The sequence below is a fragment of the Oreochromis aureus genome, linkage group 16 (genome assembly GCF_013358895.1).
Source record: "Oreochromis aureus strain Israel breed Guangdong linkage group 16, ZZ_aureus, whole genome shotgun sequence".
Taxonomy (NCBI): Eukaryota; Metazoa; Chordata; class Actinopteri; order Cichliformes; family Cichlidae; genus Oreochromis; species Oreochromis aureus.
Window position 1 is genome coordinate 21,874,823 of NC_052957.1, and position 22,304 is coordinate 21,897,126.

At 40.1% G+C, this 22,304-nt stretch overlaps 1 protein-coding gene across 1 annotated transcript in view; it reads left to right on the forward strand.

Annotated features, from left to right (window-relative positions):
• Window positions 1-1,286: 1,286 nt before the first annotated feature.
• mcf2lb (mcf.2 cell line derived transforming sequence-like b) overlaps window positions 1,287-22,304 on the forward strand; it is a 31,479-nt gene continuing 10,461 nt past the window's right edge. Inside the window, exons 1-11 of the mRNA XM_039600542.1 lie at window positions 1,287-1,926; window positions 10,437-10,520; window positions 11,594-11,708; window positions 14,902-14,992; window positions 18,179-18,298; window positions 18,436-18,552; window positions 19,574-19,723; window positions 19,846-19,970; window positions 20,569-20,683; window positions 20,771-20,890; window positions 22,022-22,213. Coding sequence (XP_039456476.1) covers window positions 1,431-1,926; window positions 10,437-10,520; window positions 11,594-11,708; window positions 14,902-14,992; window positions 18,179-18,298; window positions 18,436-18,552; window positions 19,574-19,723; window positions 19,846-19,970; window positions 20,569-20,683; window positions 20,771-20,890; window positions 22,022-22,213 — 1,725 coding nt within the window. The 5' untranslated portion in view covers window positions 1,287-1,430. The remainder of the gene's footprint in view (window positions 1,927-10,436; window positions 10,521-11,593; window positions 11,709-14,901; window positions 14,993-18,178; window positions 18,299-18,435; window positions 18,553-19,573; window positions 19,724-19,845; window positions 19,971-20,568; window positions 20,684-20,770; window positions 20,891-22,021; window positions 22,214-22,304) is intronic.

A 22,304-nucleotide genomic window follows, 5' to 3' on the forward strand; every position in this document is an offset into this window, starting at 1 on the left:
CTGCACTGTACCATTCAGGGTTTTGTTTGGGTTGTATTGATATTGAAGATGTTTTTTAATGGCCCACTTTGCACCTTAGTACTGACAGAGCATTGTTTAAATATCACAGTCTGAGTATTGTTGTTAACCATGTGTCAATGTACCCATCTTCTGATGGTTGCTCCCAGAAGGATAACCTACTATCTCACAAATCATCTCAAACTGCTTCCTTGAACACGACAGTGAGTTCAGTTTACTCAAGGAGTATCCACAGTCACCAGAGCTCAGCCCGGTAGAACACCTGTGTGATGTGGAGGAAACAAAGATTTACCCAAAATGGGGTGTGGTGTGTGTGTGTGTGTGTGTGTGTGTGTGTGTGTGTGTGTGTGTGTGTGTGTGTGTTCTTAATCGTTTTATGCAGCGTGTTTTCTTTTATTCGACTGACACTGTGAGCTGATCTGATGACTGTGGCTTGTTTGACTATCTTGCTCACTTTAAGCTGCATAGTTTTCCAGTCTAGTGGCTTTAGCTTTGAACTTATAAAGTTTATGGCACTGATAACCTGCATGCCCTTGGTCATAAAGCAAATGCCCACGTTAAACTTGCATGTTAAACACAAAACATGGCTTGGGGAACAAGTATATGTTCCCCAAGCCGTTTAGCACCACTGCATCTTCATTTAATAGATATTGGCTGAATTAGGAGACAAAGAATCAAGTCTATTAGCCTTTTTTTAACTGAAATGTATCTTTTGAACAACTCACTGTAATGGAATCTAAATTGCCACTTTGTATTAAGAGACAGCGTCTTTCTTTGAGAGGTCCCCTTAGAATTAAGTCTTTCAGTAAGTTTGTAAGAATGGGGTCTTTTGAGCGGAGTAAACAAGAATAGAGGCTTTGAATGGATCGAGTCAGTGAATGGTTAAATGGGGATGCAGGCAGTCTTTGAATGGGTTGGTCAGAATGGAGGCTTTGTATTTTTAGTCCACATTTCCTGAGATAAGGCAGACGCGGATCGCGAGTTTTGTTGCTGTAGGTAAATGAGCAGTGGAAGCTGCAGTACCTTTAATAACCAAAGTGACGCACAGCAGCTTAATGTAGAACCTATTTCCCTATTCTTGATTAGTCATGAAGAGGCATGACTACTTCCTTTTTATTGGTCAGACTGTCAGTTATGTAAAGTTGGATGCCTTTTAGCTAGTTAGATAACTGTCCTCTTAGGGGAGGTATAAAGGTAGTTGGACCAGGAGAGAGGGTGGGGTCTAGCAGTACACTGTAGCTTTTGTATACAGGGAAGGTAACCTGAGGTTGCAATAGGAAGTCCTCTCAGTTACTGCGTCTGCGGGCTGTAGAGCACCTGCAGCCTGACCAAGAGGTTAAATGTAGTGTCTGGCGAAAGGTAGAGTCAGAATGAGAGGGAAACTGTTGTTGTGATATTGTTTGTGAAGCTACATGGAAGAAATGCTGGAGAAGAGAAGTGAAGGAGACATAGACTGGGACAGGAAGATGGGAAGAGAGAAGATAGCAGATTTGGGCTCCTTGATGGATGTAGACATCGAGGTTGAGCTAAATCCTGGGTTTTGCATGGAAATGGACTCAGAGGTGACTCTAGCGGGACAGGTGAGTGCAGGCTCACAGGAGTGCTCTGACAGTGAGGAAGTGGACTGGTTTGTGATTAAAGGAAACACAGATTCTCTGGTTGTGGGTGAAGACATGAAAGAGAGAAGGAAAGCTGAGATTGAGGCTTATTACACGTCAAAGGAGAATGGAGAGACTGATGAAAATGCAAACATAGATATGGAAGATCAGAGGAGCAAAGAGGAAATGGTAGAGGAAGTATTGGATGCATTTTTGGGGCCAAGGGAGGAAATTGGGGTTCGTGTCCGGCTCAGTATTGAGGAGGTGGAAAGTTACTACAGATTTTCTTGCCGTTGCAACTGGTTATGTGGTAAGTTATATCTATTTATTCTATTTATAAAAATATTCATTCTTCATCCTCTCTTTCTTTTTTATTCTTGTATTACATTAACAGCAGTTCAAGTAATGGTTCTCATATCTTCAAGGGGGGATCTTGTAATCATTTAGACATGATTCTTTCATTCTTGGACTCAGTTTCAAATTATTCTTATTTTTCTTATACTGTGCATTTGTGCAGGCCTCAGTTCATCCATGGTCCGAGAAAGTAGTTCCTCTCCCTTCTTTTCCTTCTGGAGTGTCACCTTTGATAACAAAATAAAGGCTAATATTTAGTTCTCTCTAAAAAAAATACCAGAGGTTCAGTGAGCATCACGACACTTTGGACAAGGGCCAGAAATGACTGACATCACAATGTAAACCCAGTAAATTCCAAATTCGTTCAATCATTTGACCAAAGAAATTGTGATTAGGTGCTGAGCCACCACAAGCAGCAACAGTGCAACAGAGATATTAGAAGATTCTGTAAATCTGCTGAAGGGATTGAACCATAGTACTATTCAATTTTCTATGCATCCAGCTTTCTAGCATTTATGTCCAGACACCACTTCCAACTTATCCCCCCACCGCACAATTTGGATATGCCCCCAAAAAACGTCACTTAGGAGTAACCAGGAGCCCAAACCGCATCACCTGGCTGCTTTTGAAGTGGAGGGACAACAGCTTTTCATCCTTTTTCTAAGACCTTCAGCTGAAGCTCTGTTGCTTGTATCATTTTCTTTTGTTCACTACCCACATAGCCAAGGGCGAGGGTAGGAACATAGATCGACCAGTAGATTGACAGCGTAGCTTTCACATTCAGGTCTCTCTTCTCCACATCAGACCAGTACAGCTTCTGCGTCACTGCAGACGCTGCACCAATCCATCTGTCAGTCTCCTGCGCCACTCTTTCCTTACTTATGAACAAAATCTGATATAATCATAGAGCAATTTAGTTGCTTTTTTATACTAATAAACTTAGTGACCTCTTGTATCTTATTAATGGGAATGCTGTATTACTAGGAGACCAAACCCAGTAGGATAGAAATCCTTCATTCTAACATGAAGTCTCAGTTTACAGTGATTTACAGCCAACTTTTCTCCAGTGGGGACAAGTGAGCCTAAAGTATAACAGCAAAATGTTGCAAAAAACTATCAAGTCCCTTCACTGTAAGTAACAATGAGATAAGATTTTGTTCTTTTCCCAGGGGTAAATATCACGCCTTGCCTTCCTCCAACCATTTGCTTTATCTCTGCTACTTCTCCTCCTTCATGACCCCTTAAGCACCTTATTCCCTCTTGTTGCCCACCCAGACCCCCACTGCTCCGCTTCCCGCCCCTTCCTGATCCCAACTGTTAATTATTTGAATTTTATATTTTTTGAGTACATTACTATAAGATCACATAGAGGGAGTGGATCAAGTGAACAGCTCTGGTGAATGAAGCATCTTCTTAACCATATAAATTAACAAGAAAATAGGCAGTTTGTTTTGTTGCATGTGCGTGTGTGTGTCAGTCACTTGGGCCTGTCAATCCAGGATTTCTGTCCCCTCGTCTACTCCTGCTTAATCTGTGTCAGTAGTGGCAGGCAGTCCAGGTGTGTCACTGTGACCCACTAAAGTTTGACCAGTTGCCCACAAACGTGTACGTGAGTGGACGCTAATCCCAGTCGTTAAGCTTTCTAAAGAACATTAGCGCCTCACCCAGCAGGTGGTGTGTGATTGTGTGTCTGTATGTGTGTATGCAAGGAATGTTGAAATTACTTGAACTTTATTTAGAGTGAAAATTTTTGTAACAGACATAGTTACTGTATCACTAAAGAGCAGAATGCTCTAATAATAGCATCTCAGTCATCTTAATGTAAAGAGTGCTTTGTTACACGTACATCCTTGTCTCACTTTAGGTTGTTTTGACACCACAGATACTCTGAGGAGAGAAAATACAAAGAAAGAGACTGGAAAAATAGTTTCATAGTTTCAGTGTCTTATAGTATCTGATACTGTTTCAACTCACAGCCAGAGGGGCTTTTAGCATTGTGCATGTGTGAATAGTTTATGCAAGCATGCGAGAAAATTATGATTTGTAGAGTAAGGAGTATAGGAGAGAAAATTGGTATGAAGACTCTAATAAAATAATGTGTAATAATAATAATGCATAATAGAAGGTAACCATACATAAGGTTATGTTAACAAATCAAAACAAAAAAAGCTGTTAAAAAGGAGGCAGATCGGACATTCAGGAGGAGACTTACAGGTAACCGAATAGCCCCTTTCTCTAGACAGTGCCGCTATTGCCACCCTGGGTCGGGGCCGGCTTTGATTTGATCTTCGTGGGAGATTCTGGGTGCAAGGTGTGGCTGTGCAGGTCAGAAAGTGGAAACTCTTGGAGGTTTCTGTGTGAACTTGAGCACATTAGAAGCTTGCGACCTGTGAGAGCTTTCCAGATGGCTAGCCTCATGCAGCTTTGTGTCCAATGACCTCAGGCACTGCTGGCCATTATCAATGTAACAACACTGCTTTACCAAGTTACGAACATCAGATATGGTCATTTATCTAAGCCTATATCCACTTGCTTGGTTTCTTTTATAAAAAGCCATTTGTGGGCGACACCCTTGCTTGAGGTTAATTTGAGAGAAAAGAGGAAAAGAGAGTTTTTGTTCCGATTAACAACTGTAGGGGTCAGTCAGTAGAGAACCTTTATTATCGCTTGGCCTTAAAAGCATCGAAGGGACAAAACTAACTCAGTTCAAAGAAAAGATGATTTTTACTAAAACAAACTGAGGTTCAGTCAGTCAGTATGTGATCAGTATGGTTTGTCCACCTACATTTAGGAGGGTAATGTACAATAAATTTGTCCAAGCTTAGTGCTACAGAAACATGTATAGTGAAGGAGATTATGAGTCCAATTATTTGACTGATGACGGTGACTGGGTCAGGTTTTTGCTTTGAAATGTACACTTTACTGAACTTCAGACACATGCGTCAGTGTATTCCTGGATGTGGCAGATTAGTGTAATCTTGGAGTCCACCTCACAGGTCTCCTGCTGTCATGCAAGATTTAAAACCACCTGCTACAGTAAACAGAGGCTGTACAGGACCACGTGTGATAGGCTTCACAGAGGTCATGCCATTGAGGTGCACTCCCTTTATTGCTAATTTGGTTTCTTACACACAGGTGTTGATAAAAACAATGCTGAAAACCTATTTTCTTGGCCGTCTTGTTACTGATTGACTTCTTAAACGACTTTTTTGTCGAGTTTGTTTAATGCTGCTTTCTCCTAACTCCTCTCAACAGCTTGGAAGAAGTCCAGTGTGTATCAAAAAATCTTAACATCTGAAAATTACCAGGACTGACGGCATTGATTTGTTTACATTTTGCTAGATCACAGTTATAGTCAAACACAACATGATTAAGCCAATATCATGTCATTCCTGAACACTCTAAGCAATCATTCATAGCACAGGCTAAAAAGCTTTTTGAAAATCTGGTGAAGAGCAGTTCTTGGTGTTTGAAATGTCACTTTTTTTTTTTACATAGTTGGGCTGTTTTAAACTGGCCACATGTTCTTTTCTTGGCTTGCATGTGCCTTGCATTTTTAGTTTACACACAGAATTTTAAAAAGGTGCTTAATATTCCATTTTATTAGATTTTTTCATTAGACTACTATTATGGAGGGAAAAAAACACGAGCACTCATACGTCTGTGTTAGGGCTCTGCTCTATAAAATCAACAACAAGAAGAGATTAGATTAACAACAAGATTAGATCAAATATGGACTGAGAGGGGAAAGGGCAGCAGTAACAGGGGTATAGTGTTACACACCCAGTTGCTTGAAACAGAAACAAACTGGAGTGATTACTTACTCTGCACATGCTCAGGATTCCCTCTCTCTCTCTGCTCATGGAAAGACTGCAGAGTTGCTTCTCTTCTGCAGAAATTCTCAAGGACAAAGCTGGTTTGGATATAATGAAGTCATGTTTTGGATATGAAGCATTTTTCTTCTGCTGTCTAAAGTTTGGATGACTGTGAATTCAAACTTACATCAGTTTTATCCCTGTGTTAAAAATTTACATCAACAGCCCATTATAACATAGGTGTTTGTAACTAGAATACAGGATTGTAATGTACTGTTGTGGCATCTATGTCAGGGGCTGGGTCTGTGACCCAGCATTTTGTGTTTATTTTTGCATTTGTGATTTATTATGTTATATTGTTAAGATCTAGGATTATCATGTGTTGGCCTTTAATTTAGTTTCTGTTTCACAGTCTTCTGTGTTAGTCTCATGAATTTCTTGTCTGTGTGCTTCATGTTGTCTAGCCGGTGTTATTATGTCTACGCCTCTCCATGTTTCCTGTTTTTTTCCTGTTTGTCTTGTGTTTCTTTGTTCAGTGTGTTTAATTTTACTCCTCCCTGAAACGTCGCTATGTTCATTTGTGTCAGCTGTTTCCCCATGTGTTTCCACTTCCCCTGATCACCTCCTGGATGTATTTAAGTCCTCTGTCTGTCTTTGTTTAGTGTCAGGTCATCTGTGTTAATTCCTTCTGCGTCACGGCAGGTTAGGTGTTTTTCATGATTCTGCTCAGGTCATGTTCATATTTTTCCATCATAGTTATTTGCATGCAGAATCACGTTCCTGTCTGTAGTCATAGATATCATAGTTTAATCATAGTAACCATAGTAACCATAGTTTCCTGACTTTAGGTTTTGGTTCAGTTTTTGCCTTTTGTATTCATGTTTAATCAGCCTGAATAAACAGCTCGCTTTTTGTTTGAAATGCAGTTCCATCTCCCGCTGGCTGTGACAATCTACTGGGGGCAATTGTAACAGTTTATTGTTATTCTTGTTGTTTTCTTTAAAAGGACATATTCCACTACACTATGAAAAAGCATATTTTGTGTAAAATAGTGGGTTTTTTTTAATGTTTTAAAACATTATTAGCTTACATATGGACAGGAGAAAAAGAAAGGAACAGTTTGCAGGTATATGCATAACATATTCAGGTGAAGCATGTGAGAAAGAAAGAAATACATGTGCCATCCATTTCACTTCGGGTGCTTTTAAATGAATATATCAACATGTTTAAATGATCTTATTATGTTTTTTTTATCAAGATCTGTTATGCAATCTGGTAATATCTTAACATCAATTAATATCTGTTGTCAATACTAACATGAGATACGTTAGAAACTTGTTTCATCAAACCATCATCATACATTTAAGTCACCTGTACTTTTATTTAATGTGTAGACTTAAAGTCGAATTACCACTAGAAGCCTACAAAGGTTTTTCAAGTCTTTGTAGGCTTTGGCTCATCCTGCAATACCCAACATTTAAACAAATTTTAAAGTATTTAAGCTATATCATTAGATACAATTACAGCAATGTGATTACCTCAAAGATTGCTTCTTTTTGAGATATAGTGGCGTGATGAGTTTTTTATGTTTTTTATATTTGTGCACACCAAAGGAGCCATTTATAACACTCTGACTTCTTGGATTAAAATGAATATTTCAGTGTTGTCCTTATTAGTAAAAAAGGAAACACCTATTGTGTATATGTGTGTTGCTTTGTTTGAAAAGGGAAAAGAGTGACATGTTTTTGTTTCCCACTACACTAACTCTCTGATAATGATGGTGGTAATACCCAAAGGCCAAGTAACCTGATATGACCTGTTGTCAAATAAAGAGTGACACTAAGACTTTGGTTTGTTTAAGCTACACTAAGAGAAGTGTTTGCGTAAAGGGATGGTGTTAGCCACCTAAAATGCACAGTGAAGAAGGGAACACTGTGGTTAACAATGTGGATTACTGTATGATGGACTGAAAGCACCAGACCATATTTCGTCTGTGCTCTGCTCTGGTGAATATCATGGACACAGGTATGGTTCTGGGGACAGACTCTTTATTCATCTGACTTTTGTGTACATTTCTCTATACGTTGTGTTTCTTCTGAATGTTTCGTGTGTGCATGTATTTTAGAGTCTAATGTTTTTCAGCTTACCAAGTCTTGAGTTTGCCAGGATGAGCTTTACAAACCATTTAATTTACCATTATTTACCTCTCTTAATTTCTAATAATTTCCATGCGTATATTTTTTAGGCACTTCTTCCTTATGTATGTTTGTGGACTCTTGCTATAGGTATCAACAGAAGCATAACAGCTTGCAGTATAGCCACCGCATTAAAACCAATGATCGATTGCAGATTTAGCGCATCAGACCAGTGGCAGTCTCCAGGCAGGACACTGCCACATCACAAAATAAACAAGAGCCTGGGCGTGCAGACTTTACAGATCCCAATGCAGTCAAGCAACCAGGAGATGTGCCAGAGCAAGCCCGATCCACAGAGGCCCCACTAATGTCCTTTTCAAAGAAAAGATCATAATGATGAGGGAATAAAATAACACTTTTGATACAGTGAAACAATAACATGTAAATCCAGTGTGGATTATTTGCTTTAGGAAAATGAAGCAACAAAGTCAGACTGATACCAAAAGTCAATATTGCTTTCAGTCTTATCTTAAGCAGTATGTCTGTGTTCACATCCATATTTACAGGAAACTCCCCTCCTGGAAATGTGATGGTACAAATAAATGTTTTGTCTCTCTTTTGGCTCAATATAATACAGATTTCTGTTCCTGGATAGCTTAGTGAACATGAATGTTTCTGTAGGAACTAAATAGAGTGGTGCTTCAGATTTGTCCATGTTCTGTTTTTAGATTAAATTATTACGTATCATTATGGACCTTAAATCTATGGCTCAAAAGAACCTGATGTAAAAGATGCCAGAACGCTGCTGCAAGAGAAAGAAAACCCCGAAACAACCACACATCTGATCCAAGCTTCTTCCCCAAATTAATAGAACCACAACTGAAAAAAGGATTGCCACTAACTTTCTACTCAACTCATAATTAATAAAAAATAAATGCAACTGCAAAAGTAACAGAGGAATAATGCCCGTGCTGATGGAGGTGAGGGAGCAGAAGCTCCAGCTTCTTGGGTTTTATATAAGTGAAGGTGAAACTTCTGCAGCCAATCAGCACTAGGAATAAATCTGAAGCTTAAATGTAACGGTAGAAAGTTAATGACAGGATGACAGATGTACTGGTACACTGGGGCAAGTGTAACACTTATATTATTGAGCTAGTCACATAAAACGCATCTCAGCATAAATAATTAAATACAACTGTCATAGAAAATGGCACAGAGTTCATTACAGCAGTGCCACATTTTCTCTGCTTCTTTCCCTGCTTTCCCTGCTCAAAACCAATAAAAAGCTTTTTTTTAACAAAACACAACAAAGCTCACAGAGCTTGTTTAGATCCTTGATATAGAAACATGTGGATGATATGTACTATGAATGGATTACAGTAGAGTACTGCTTTTTTATGGATGCTGTGGAGGTGGCTTAGTTTACATGTCTTAACAGTGGGAGTGAGTGATGTTCATTTTTTTTATTATGGGAGGATGGATGTATGACTATCTGTAGCTATCCATGCTTCGGCAGTTTATAGTTTTTATTGTCCTTTGCCGCAGTGCTATCAGTTTCAAGTTAAGCTCTGGGCAGTTTTTATTGTATAGTTTCCATTGCATAAAAATACCAGGCAGTCATAACCCCTACACCATTCACCGCAGTAGTCTAAATCAGCTGTAAGTGTTGCTAGAGTTTTGCCCTCTTCATCACAGCGGCCTGTGCCAACATCAGCAAGGGACCCCGCTACTTCAGCCAGATTCTTAATTCATGATTGCTCAGTCCTAACTGGTGCACCAAAGTAAGTTTCCCTGTTGAGCCCCTTCTGCTTCAAATCATTGAGAAGTGTTGAGAAGAACACAGAAACTCTTATGTGATGCAACCAGAATAGTTCAGCAGAAAGTAACATGTTAATTTAAGAGTTGATTACTCAAACTGTAGTGAGAGGCCAACCGAGGACATAAAGTATGTTTTTAGTCCCTTTTAATACATATTCATGAGGGTTAAAAGTTCAGAAACTGGGATCTGTAAAGCTTTTTCAATATGTATTTAATCTGTTTCTTTGTGCTTTGTGGTGAAGATTATTTTGGAAAGTTGTCTGTTGTGTGATTAAAATATCCTTCCACTTCTGCATAATATGTTACAGCTTGTCTAGCCTACGAGGCTCCCTAACCTCTAGTTTGATCCCCAGTATAATTACAATCTCTATCTCCAACTGGGGGAATGACCTTTAATCTGATTAATTTAATCTGTATGAGGCGAGCACATGGGCAGATCAAGAGCTGTCGACAAAGCCTGTTAACGTATCTGTTTGTTTACAGCAAAAGTAACCTGAGTATTGTGGAAATGAAGTATATATGAAAATGCACCAGAATATTCTGTTTCATTAATGAATTATGTGTAGAGATGGTAAACAAATTTTTAGAACCATGACAGTCTAAACAAGCCTGAAGTTCACCTGTCAGACTTTGTTAAACTTTGTGTATTCGGTTCAGATGTATTGCTAATAATAATTTTGTAACTTTTTCATCTCCAGATGAGATCATGCAGCTGGACAGCTGTCCTCTCCGCGCTGCTGACATCACTCCTGACCTCCAAAAGAAGTTCGCCTTCCTTTCAGGTCAAATTGCCATGTCTTTTTTCCTGTCTTCCTTTTTGTTTTGTCTGTCTGCTTCACCGGACCTGGATTATTTGTCATTATGTTTGCTATTTTAAATGATCAGCACTCTTAAATTTTTCATAATTCAGCTGAACATGATAGCTTTAATTTGCCATTCAAATTTCCCCTCTATCGGTTTCCTCTTCACAGTTTATCACGTTACACACCATGCCTCGTTGATACTGTTACCTGGAATTTTTAGACTTACTGCCTCCGCATGTTCAGTGTTTTCACCTCCAAAAAAGTGTCTTTTTAGCATCATTTTAAATACATTTCAAGCTACAGCAAAAATCCTCTCCAAGAGGCGACCTCGTGGCTGTGGCAGAATTGGGAAAACATTTTGCAGACAAAGATCTAAGCAGACGTTAAAACCATGACCAAGCACTTGCTGTTGCTATAGTGATGAGGGACGAAAAGGCAGAGATTTATATTCTAGTCATGAGCGCTGACGGAGCAGCTGTTTCACACAGGGACAGGCATGCGCGCGCATGTGTGTGTGTGTGTGTGTGTGTGTGTGAGTGAGGTGAGACTGTTGTTGTCAATGTTATTCACTGTGTGCAAACACTGAAGCATCCCTCTGTCTCATATCATTTTATTATTTTACTATCCTTCCATCTTGAATTGTTATGTAATCTTTTGTCATCGTCTTATTGAAAGTGAGAACACTCAAAAATTTGGTGTTGTCATTACTTCATGTAAATGATCTCTGAGTCTCAAAGTCTCAAACCTGATGCAACATTTAAATCATGTGCTGGAGATCAGTATTGGAGAAAACATGTACTTAAATGAAACCAGTGGCTTTTTGCCGATTGTCTGTTGAAGAGAACGAGAGCCTACAAGACTATATTTTTTATGTGAATATATAGTATTTTTTTCTGTCCAGTCTCCAGTATCACAATCTAGTCTTCACATCAGTGCCCCCTTGTGACTGCATTTTTTGCTCTATTCTGATGTCCTATTAAACAAAAAGCATTCTTACAGAACCCCCTATTTTATCTGGAAAGTTTCAGTGTGTCTTGTTTTCCTTTTCTTAGGAGGAAGAGGAGATAATGGCAGCCCCATCATTGTGTTCCCAGAATTCCCTGCATTTGGGGAGATCACAGACAGGGAGTTTCACAACGTTTTGACCTACCTGACGAGCGTCCCAAGGTAAAGTCTAAACTTTTTCACCTCTAATTAAAGTCTCATCTCGCTCACCCTGTGCCACCTTTCCCTTGGTTTCTCTACGGTCATTGCAACAAAGCACTGCTGATGAACATGTCCAGGTTTATGGATAAACCATGTGGCCCAGACTGTGTCAAAGATTATGTAATAAAATAGAAAGTCTTTGAAAGTGGCTCAAACTAGGGAAGTTTTCACGCAGATCACCTGAATTGAAACTAGAGGAAGGATAGTGATGGACTGGAAGGAGTGTATGAAGTCTGCCAGTAGGTGGCAGTAGCTATCTTATTACAGCCTCACTCTAGATTTGCTCAAAGAGGAAGACTCAATTACCTCATAGCTTTGTATAAAAGAAGAGGGCCAATTGGGATTCCTGTGGACACTTTATTTTATAAGTGTTCTTCAGCTCAGTCTTTGTGCACATGGGCAGAGCAGATGACGAGAGAAGAGGAAAAATATGCAGGAGCGACTGTTTCTCCAAATTTCTTTTATAATCATCGCCTGGCTCTTTAAATCATGATATTTTTTATGTTTTTTGATTTAGCTTATCGTCTTGTATGTCCTGCCTTCCCTTCATTCTGCCTGAAATGTCTCATTGTGTATAAATAGAAGACAGCAGAGATTCTAGCGGGTTGAAACTGAATAATGCATACAGCTTACCAGAGGTGTGTGTGTGTGTGTGGCATGGCGCTTGCCCACTGAGGCATGTCTCTGTATCCATGTGTCTGCAATGGCCTTTAGTCACAGCACAGCTTTTCTTCCTTTAACAGTGGAGCTTTAATCACTTGAAGTAGAGTTAGTTGTCCAATGTTTGGCTAACTTTATTTCAGTATGGGCTTAATTTTCCTAACTGGATACAATTTAGGTAATGCACTTACTTGTTGGTCACTCTGTCAAGTGAGTGAGGGTCAGCCACAGGGTGATATGGTGCTGAGCCAGCCTCAAGCTGTTCTGAATGCACAGACAGATGGCTGGAGCTACCTGAGGGACTGACACCACGAACGGGGCACACAGAATCCAGGGACAAATGTCTGTTCTGACCTTGGACAGCTGCTGCTTGTTTGAAATTAATACCACAGGATCGATTTTAATTGTAGACATAATTCCTTATGTTGATACTCTCATACATACGTACGTGTGCATGCTTGACTGGCTGGTTGCTGGGATGTGTTGACTACTAAACTAATTTGGGTCTTGTCTTGTGAATGAAGGAATCTAATTAATTGACTCTATTCTTTGCATCCGCCAACACTCAGTAAATGAACCCGTAAATGGTTTGTGTATCTTGGGGAATACAGTCAGCAGACAGACTCTGGGGGGAGGGGCATTAAGCTGGTGCACTCTCTAGACCATGACGAACACTTAAAGTGGACATGAAACACTACGTATAAAGGTTAAGACCATGGAGCTCTACTCTTAAAAGAATCACTGCGAGAAAATCCCCCTTAGAAAGTCAAGCGAATGGTCTTGTTTTCATGAACATAATCCAAATTAAAGTTTATTTTGTTTCTTATAGATTCACTAGTTAACAATTTGATTGTTTCTTATTTAATATATCACAAAGATGCACATTTCTTTGCGCTGTGAAAAGACGAGAGGAGGCCGGAGCTGTACGATGTGTGTTGTGTTGTATATCCAGTAAACCGGGAGACTCATCCCATCACTGCAGTGGCTTTGGGCAAAAGCTTTTTCACAGCTCGACTCACAGCTCGAGGTGCTTCTGTACCCTTTGTCATAAGAAATCCAATTATTAGAGGGACACTCATGGATGCGCAGCCCCCAAAGCACCAGAAAATATCTATGAATATTTAAATGAGTAGTTTTTGCAGTATTTGGGAAATTGTGTGTTTGCAAAAAAATTTTACAGCTACACAAAAAATTGTACATCCACTTATTCACATTTACCTTCAAATTTCTGCTAATTCTTTACTTTAAAGTCATGCTAATACTTGATAGGCCCAATGATTAAATTTCCCATCCCCTGGCAGTGGATGTTCAGTATAAACCACCCTCTTATTTTAGGAGTCATAAATGTCTGAAAGGATGAAAAGCTCTTGTCTCACTTTACCTCTGCACATGACTTGTAAAGAAATGACTGTGTGAAACTGCAGGGATGAAAAGTGAGGATGATAGAGGAGGAGAAAAAGGAAAAGATGAAAGGGGAAGAAAAGTGCCGAAAATAAATGGTGAGAAGTGTCACGATTAATGTAAATGATACAGTAAGTAACAGCATTAACTAGAGAGCCAGACATGAATAGATTTACTAATACTGAAAGCTTTGGGTGCACACTGTAAATGCTCTTCAGAACCTCACTCACATCTGTTTTGATCTGTTGATTGGCTAATAAAGCTGCCCATTGCTATGCACCCTTGGTTTGGTTGGCTCTTGTTCCAGCAGCTCTCGGTCTCTCATTGGTTAGCTCACAGATGCAGTGAAGGGGGTGCAGAGTCTGGATTCTGGGATGGTCTTAAACATTTGGCTCCCTCTGCTTCAAACAGCACAACACGCTGGGATCTGCCTCCTCTACTGTGTTTTCATTTTGCCTTCGTTGTTACATGGACTGCTCTTTTTTAACTGCTGCCACCTCGTCTATGCAGTCAATAGTTGCAGAATGAAAGATGTGAAAACAAATACTTGAAGCTTACTGGAATATTTCTGCTTGAAAGGTAATGACAGTACTCTACCACTACCTGAAACAGGATGTAGTGTAGATAGCATTCTGCTGGTGAACTGCACGTGCGGCCATCAGTAGTTGTTGTCAGTGTTTACCCATCCCCTCCCCATTTCTACTGGGACCACAAAGGACAGCAGGGGAATGGGGGAAGTGAGGGCTGGAGGCTGATGGCCAAGAAATCTGGAGGCACTTCACAGTATCTCCTTTTATTGACGGCACCAGCTGTCTAAGAAGATAAAGAGCAGCACAACAAAACTGAAATCTGTGAACAGGCACTTGGTTTCGCTTCTGTGCCATAGAGGATTTTTCCCCCCCTCTTAAAGCTCTTGTGTTACAAGAATTCCCTTCTTGTCTGTCGTGTGGTTTTAGTACAGGCTGTTTCTACGTAAAAACAACTGATATGACATCCTCCACATTCACTGTGCTGCTAACTTTCTCACCCTTGAACCATCAAGCTGCTCTCTGTTTAGTTTGTGCTGAAAACGTCTCCTCCTTGTGTGTTCCAGCTTGTCGTCAACAGGCGTGGGGTTCATCCTGGTGATTGATCGCCGGCAAGACCGATGGGCAGCTGTAAAAGGGACCCTGCTTCGCATTGCAGTAAGTTTGTCTTTGCCTCTGCAGATCTGAGCATGCACTTGCCTTCTGCATGAGTCTCACTGGGACAGAAACAGATATTTCATCAGCTGTTAGAGTGAGGGGACCGAGGTTTGACAGGAACTGTCCGTACACCATCACCCATGGGAGGATGAAGCTTATTAGGCCTCAGAGAGATGTTGTAACTTTCTCTACTTAACAGCTCCGCCACTAATATATGAGAAAGCACAGCCATAAGCTCTCGACCGTTACCATCACAGCCATGTGTTTTCACAGCTATGGGGAAAAATAAGCTGAAAACACAGCAGAATTTGTTTGTTTTGTTCACACATTCATTTAAATCTCTCACTCATCGTCTTGGCTTTACATTGATTGATATTTGGGCCTCTATTATAAACAATTAAGTAAATTAGTTTATACTAATTAGTAAATTAGTATAAATAAGTCACTTAAACACTGCTCACAGTGGCTTAAAGGACTCCTGCACAACCTACTAAGCAAAGTAGCCTTTATCTTCTATGTTTTTCACCTGGAGTGTCTATATGATCATCCATGTTTCAGGCTTTCTGTAGGGAGTTGATGAAGCACTGGCAGCGCTCCATAGTGTATATAGATGGGGGTGGGAATCACCCTCTTACACAATCTCTCAGTATTGTTTAACTGGAGCTAAAACAATGGACTGCTGAGAAGCACCATGATTCATATACTAATGGAAGAAGGCCACTTTTCTTTGGCTTAGAAGCTTCTTTATGTAAAAAAATGAGCTACTGTGTTGATCTCCAGTATAATAGAATAATGTATATTGCCGCTTGCTCCACTGGAAGCAAAAGAATCTCAGGATTTTTCAGACACGGCAGATGACAAAGATGGTGTGTAGGACAGTTTTCCTTAAGGAAAATCTACATAGAACAGCATTTTTTGTGTGAAGCAGATCCTCACGTGTCTATTGAAAACACTGAAGGAGGCAGATGTATAAAAAGATGAAATGCCTGAGTGGGAGAGCAAACGATGGATATTACCACCCACTGTCTCCAGAGATATGGGAGACCCACTCAGTCATTGCAAATTAAATCAAGCTTTATTAATCCCACAAGGCAGACTTTTACAGGTTGACAGGCTGGTAATAAGGGGCCATTCAGTCAGCCCTGTAATAATACTCTGCTTGAAGTGATTCCACCAGGCTGCTAAATACATGATGATGAAAAGTGGCGCTATCTGTAGAGTGGAGGTTCTTCCGTCTGTGTGTTGGTCTATGTCTGTGAGAAAATAAGGCGGCTGAGGAGTGATGCTCTTTGTCTTTTGCTGTGCATCTATGTAGATGTGTGTACTCTTGCATATGTGGGCTTGGGGGCCTGAATGTGGGTCAGTGTGTTTTTGAGGACACAAAGTGTTTGTAGACTGGTCTTAATTAAGTCTGTCACTACCTAAAGCTTGTCATTTATCAGGCTCCTCCTGAGGCGTGTGTGTGTGTGTCAGCCATTGTCAAAGAGCAAGTAGTGCATGACTGCCAGAGACCACAGATCCAAGCAACATGGATGAATGCTTGGAAGCTAAGACTGGATATATAATATAATGTCAGCTTCCAAAACTGTCTGCAGCCTTTAGCCTATGAGAACTTTAATTTAAAGAAGATAACCTGCTGCACATGAATATATAGTTATATTTCTAAAAAATATTTTTAATTCCTGCGACTGTTTTAGAAAACACACTGTGTTAGTTGGACTATATTTAGCTAGTGCACTAGTAAGGACTCACAGCAGTGCCTTTGTTCAATGTATTCTCTGAAGGTTTAACAATACGTTACATTAATGTTCCTAACAGAGCTATTCTGGACTCTTACCAGGAATCGGATATATCAGGCTTTGCTACACGCAGGCTCAGATATTAATTTGCATATATATTTCTCAGGAATTTTTTTGATGGTGATAAAATATAGAATCTTACCAGATTTACCATTAAAGTGGCTCGTTTCAGATTTTTTTCTGCACAAGATTGCCAAATCCATTAATCATAAAATAATTAATAACTGGCCTTTCTTTGTTTTGTGATAACACCTACCACTACCAAACAGAGCCATGTGTTCTGCAGATTGCATGATTCATCTCTGCAGATGGTGAATGACCATTTTAACCAGTTATCTTCCTTCTTCCAGCGGGTCAGTAAGGACAAACAATGGATTGATTTATTAATCCCGTTAATAATGCTGCTCCCAAGAGGATTTCTTTTATGAACAATGTACTCGCTCTCACTTCTGCTTGGACCAGCATTCCCCAACTCACTCGAGGAGGATGGCCAATCAGACAAACCATCCATTTAGGTCATTAGCTAATTAAAGCTGCATTATCTATTGTACTGCCTGAAGAAGGGAGACCAGCTCGTGCCCTCCGTGCTCATCCAACTGCTCTCACAGCAGTGCACAGTCTGTCAGTGGGTGTCAATCATGACATTTTAATGAGCTTTTATTGGGTCTGTTGGCTGAGTGTGTGTGGTAGATGGACAGAAAGATAAATATGAAAAGGATTTATGTGGATGTTCTGAACACACGAAGCAAAACTGTTTTGCTTAGTGAAATCTGTTTTTTGTGCTGAGTATGTTGTTTGAAGCAACTGTCTTTGTTTTCTTTTTGCAAAGAAATAAATTAAGTTAATTATACACATGTCCCCTAGTGTTTATACTGTGCAGCCAAGCTGTGAAAAGGGCTAAAAAATACTCCCCAAATACAGGGAAAAGATGTGAAATAGATGTGTCTAAAAAGGAGATAATTGTAAAATGTTTTCTTCTTGATAAATTCCCTGTCACCAAACAACTCAAAACTATGTTCAGCTTGACAATGTCAGCTGGGTAAGGGGAAAACCTGATTGAATGTGCCTGCACACATGTGTGAATACGCCGTCTACCTCATTATTCATGCAGAAGCATCTCAGAGACATGAAGATTAATGTCCCCGGCATGCGATGTCGCCCTGCACCCTCCACATTTTCTTCATTCTCTGGTAGTCTACTAGCTTCTTCACATCAGTGTTATCACGTGGGAGACGGAAGGACAGACAAAGGGGGAGAGTAATATATAAGAAGTGCATGCTGTCAGCAGAAAAACAAAAGAAGAAAAAACAGAACATGTACAACTGAAGTGTGATGTATAACTGACTTGCTTGCCTTACTACATACTCGGTCTCCTTTCCTATGTCAGGGCTCCTTCCCAGGGAACCTCCAGCTGGTTCTGGTTCTGAGGCCCACTACCCTTCTGCAGCGCACGCTCTCCGACATCCTCTTCAAGTTCAACAAGGATGAGTTCAAGATGAAGGTGCCGGTGCGTGCGCTTGGGGTCTCCTGTGCAAAAACACACTCATGTCTATTCCATGAGTGACTTGTGCTCTCCTCTCAAATAGGAAAAAAAATGAAGAAGAAATATAGTTGCTCAAAGATTTTGATATTTGTCTCTCTCAGGTGATCATGCTGAGCTCTATAACTGAGCTGCACTCCTATATTGATCGCACACAACTGACCCAGGAGCTCGGGGGAACACAGGAGTACTGCCATGAGAAGTGGATCTCTCACCGCACAGTATGTACTGTTCAGTACTTTCCATTGATCATAAGACATTTTTATAAAACCTTTTTCTGCATGCCTATAAGCAAGGGTTAAAGTTGGTTTGGCAGAAGGAAGAACCCTAATATTCAATGCAGCTGTACAGATTAGGGGCGGGATCATTTAAAAATAATACTTTAAGATCTAATTTAAACTGAAATGTGCTACCCTTGGCATAACAACTTACAATGAACACCACAACCTGCACTGCTTCAGTCTGTGTGCGCCACAGTGCTTTAAACCACTACAGCCTGCACTAAAATCCCCAGCATTTTCATCCAGCACATATATATGTACCATGTATAGGTGACCAAAAAATAAGCATGCTTACATAAGCTTTAAATTTCCAGTTTATCAGATGTCTTTGAAAATAATTTCTCATCTTCCTCTCCTGTCCTCTTTGTCTTATACCTTTCCCCGTCTCTGTGAGGGAACTTGCTATACCGCACACAATTGGCTCGCAGCCACACTGTGGTTCAAACGGTACAGAAATAGTTTGTATTTGCTGATATTTGTTAAATTGTTTGAAGCATTTGAAAATACCTGAAGGTTATAAGTGTTACTCTGTTTACCCATGAACACGTCACCTGTGTTCATGCTGATGAGAAGGATATTGACGTGGAAGCTGGCTTGTCTTTAAGTTGGCTGCAGCACATGAAAAATTAATTCTTCCGTTCTATTAGATATTAAACTGCCGATAAGATTTGATCACTTATTAGCTAAAAGTGCCAGAATTGGATCCATCCAGTCTAATTTAACCCCGCCTATACGGTAGGATTAAAATGTAAAGTGAAATTTGCAAATTGAATACTGACGATATTATCATAAAGTATTCTATTTACAGACTGCAATTCGAAACTAGCCAATCCCCTCAAAAGTGCGCTTTATGATTTGTTTTACATGTTACAGGAACACAGTGCATTTTATCAGCATCACCTGAGAATGAAAATTTGGCATTTTCTCGATGAAAATCTCTGTTGTGTCTCGCGTGACTCAGGCTATTGAAGGCTTCGCACTGATGGTAAAGAAAACGGCACAGACTCTGCAGTCATTTGGGACTGAGCTGGCAGAAACTGAACTCCCAAATGAAATACAGGCCACAACCATCCTTCTGAGCACACACACCAGCAAGAAAGAAAAAATGAAGGTAACACCTTTAAATATAAAAATGCATTCTTTGATATTACAAGAGTAATATGATATGCATTAACTGCTTCATTGGTCTGTTCAGATAATGCATGTTTGCCCCATCTGTCTCTGTATTTCTAGGAGGATATACTGGTGGCTCTGGGTCAGGGCAGCAGGCTGTTGGAGAGCATCAATGAGCCTGTAGTGCGAGACCCCGACCACAACATGAACCAGGATGAACTGGAGAATTTGGCTACAGTTCAAAGGTTGGAACCAGTTACACCAGTGGCAGAGCTGTGGGACAGTGACTGAAAATGAAAAAACTTCCAGTCATGACACATTAGGAGATATTAGAGGAGCACTTTTTTCTTTATTGATTGGGACAGAACTTTGAACTTTTTGTGGGATGAATATTTGTTTGAAATTCATAAATACTGATTCCCTTGATATTTTTGGACATACTTTGAACTAAGTTAAAATTAAGAGCTAAGCATATCAGGCCAGCACTGAATTATAAAGGCATTTCACATCCTGATGTATTTACGTAACAAAAATTAAAGCCTTTTTTTTTAAATGCAAGATATTTTTTCCTGGCCTGTTTCATCTCTTTTCGCTATTTTAGGAATATTGTTTCAAGTCAGTATGCTTTGAGGTCAGACGGTATTTTAAGGTACTCTCCACAATAATCATAATAGTTATTGCCACTAAATAGCATAAAAACATGCAAACACAAAATCCAAGGGGATCTGAATACCTCAGTCAGCGTCTTTGCTGCATTCTCCGCTTCATTAATTTTCCCCCTACGGCTTTAGCTCGATTTAACGCTGGCTCTTTCCTCTCCATCTTTCTCGCCTTGCCTGACAGATTGCTGTCTCAGCTGGATGAGACAGAACGAGCTTTTGATGAGTTCTGGGTGAGACATCAAACCAAACTAGAGCAGTGTCTTCAACTGCGCCACTTTGAGCATAACTACCGAGAGGTGAGCTGGACTTTTTTTATATTGAAATCCCGCATACTAGACTGGATGTCTTCAAAACTCGAGCGTGTGTGTGTGTTTCTGGTGCAGGTGAGAGCTCTGCTGGATCAGGTGTCTGAGAAACTTGCAACCTTCTCTGAGGTTGGGATCAGTCCAGCCCATGCTGACCACATCTTCATTGAGCTCACGACCTATGAGGAGAAAGTCTGTGTAAGTCACACCTGAATCATCACAATTAAAGCGTTGTGTAATCATGACACAAATAGCTGAATAAGATGCTTTATAATATGGATGGGGGTGGAGGGGGGGGTTGTTCTGTTTTCTTTTTTTGTCATTTGAAATCACATTACACTCCAAAAACAAATCACCGGCTGTGTTTTAGCAGATGATTGAAATTAAATGATTTTTAAGTAAATTTTCGTTTAAGAAAATTAAAAAACCGAGATGTGCTTCATTTCGTTCAAAATTACTAATGTGTTTGTGATTTTATGTAGTAAGGTTGATAGAACAGATAACAGTGATCCAATCATCATCATGAAATGTGATTAAACCTCTTCATATTTCATATTCATGCGTAAAATGCCTAAAGTGCAGCAATTTTCTCAAGTTTTCTTATTTCATAATGTGCTTTTATTGTATAAAGTACTGCAAAGAGGACGCAGGGATCGCTAAAAAAGTCCAACTTAAGGACATCAAACTAGATGAGTTTCTCCCAAACTGTGAGAATAATTAAAGTCCATTAAGATAATAAGGAAAACCAAAGCTTAAGGGAGGATATGGAACAGGAGGGAGCCAACTGAGTAAGACTGAGGGAGTGCTCATAGGGCTAAAGGAAGGTTAGCAAGGAGCAAGTGAACTCAGATGATAACATGGGCAGGAAAAGAACAAAGGTTGTGTCTAAAAACACAACAATCTACACAAAAATAAAAAATTCAAAATAAAAGATTAGGTAATTCAAATTGAAATGTGTGTGACCAACAGAGAAAAACATACTAAGCAGGAAAGATCTTTAAAAAAAGTAGTGCAATCGGCTTTAAATCAAGACCAAACCTATATCAGTAGCTTCATCTGGACAAAATCCCATTACACTTTGCAGGAACTCTTAAATATGAGCTTTTAGCCTTATATTTCCTAAAAATCTTGTCACAGCTTCACTGTGCACTCAAAGCACAATACCTGTATGCACAACAAGCCCGTATATCTCTGACTTAGTGTCTATAACCTAACTGGACCTCTCAGGTCATCTCAGTGTGCTTTCAGTTACTGTGGTCCTGTTCTTTGGAACAAGCTGTCCGCTGAGCTGAGGTCAGAACTGAACTGTTGTATTACACTGGTCCTCAGGAGGTTCTGGCCAGAGCTGCAGCCTTGTCCCAGGAGGGTGATGAACTGATCCAGAAGTCCCACTATGCTGAGGACTCCATTCAGCCCAAATGCAGTGAGCTTAGAACAATCAGTGAAACTGTGAACAACAATCTGAGAGCCAAGAAGGACCATCTCCTCAAAGCCAGGGAGCTACACCACCGGCTGGAGCGGGTGAGAGGACAAACGCATACATGCCTCCATTAGTCCCTTTGTCTTGTGTTGTTTCTGGGTTTTTCCACTTTCATCCTCCTCTGCTGTCCTC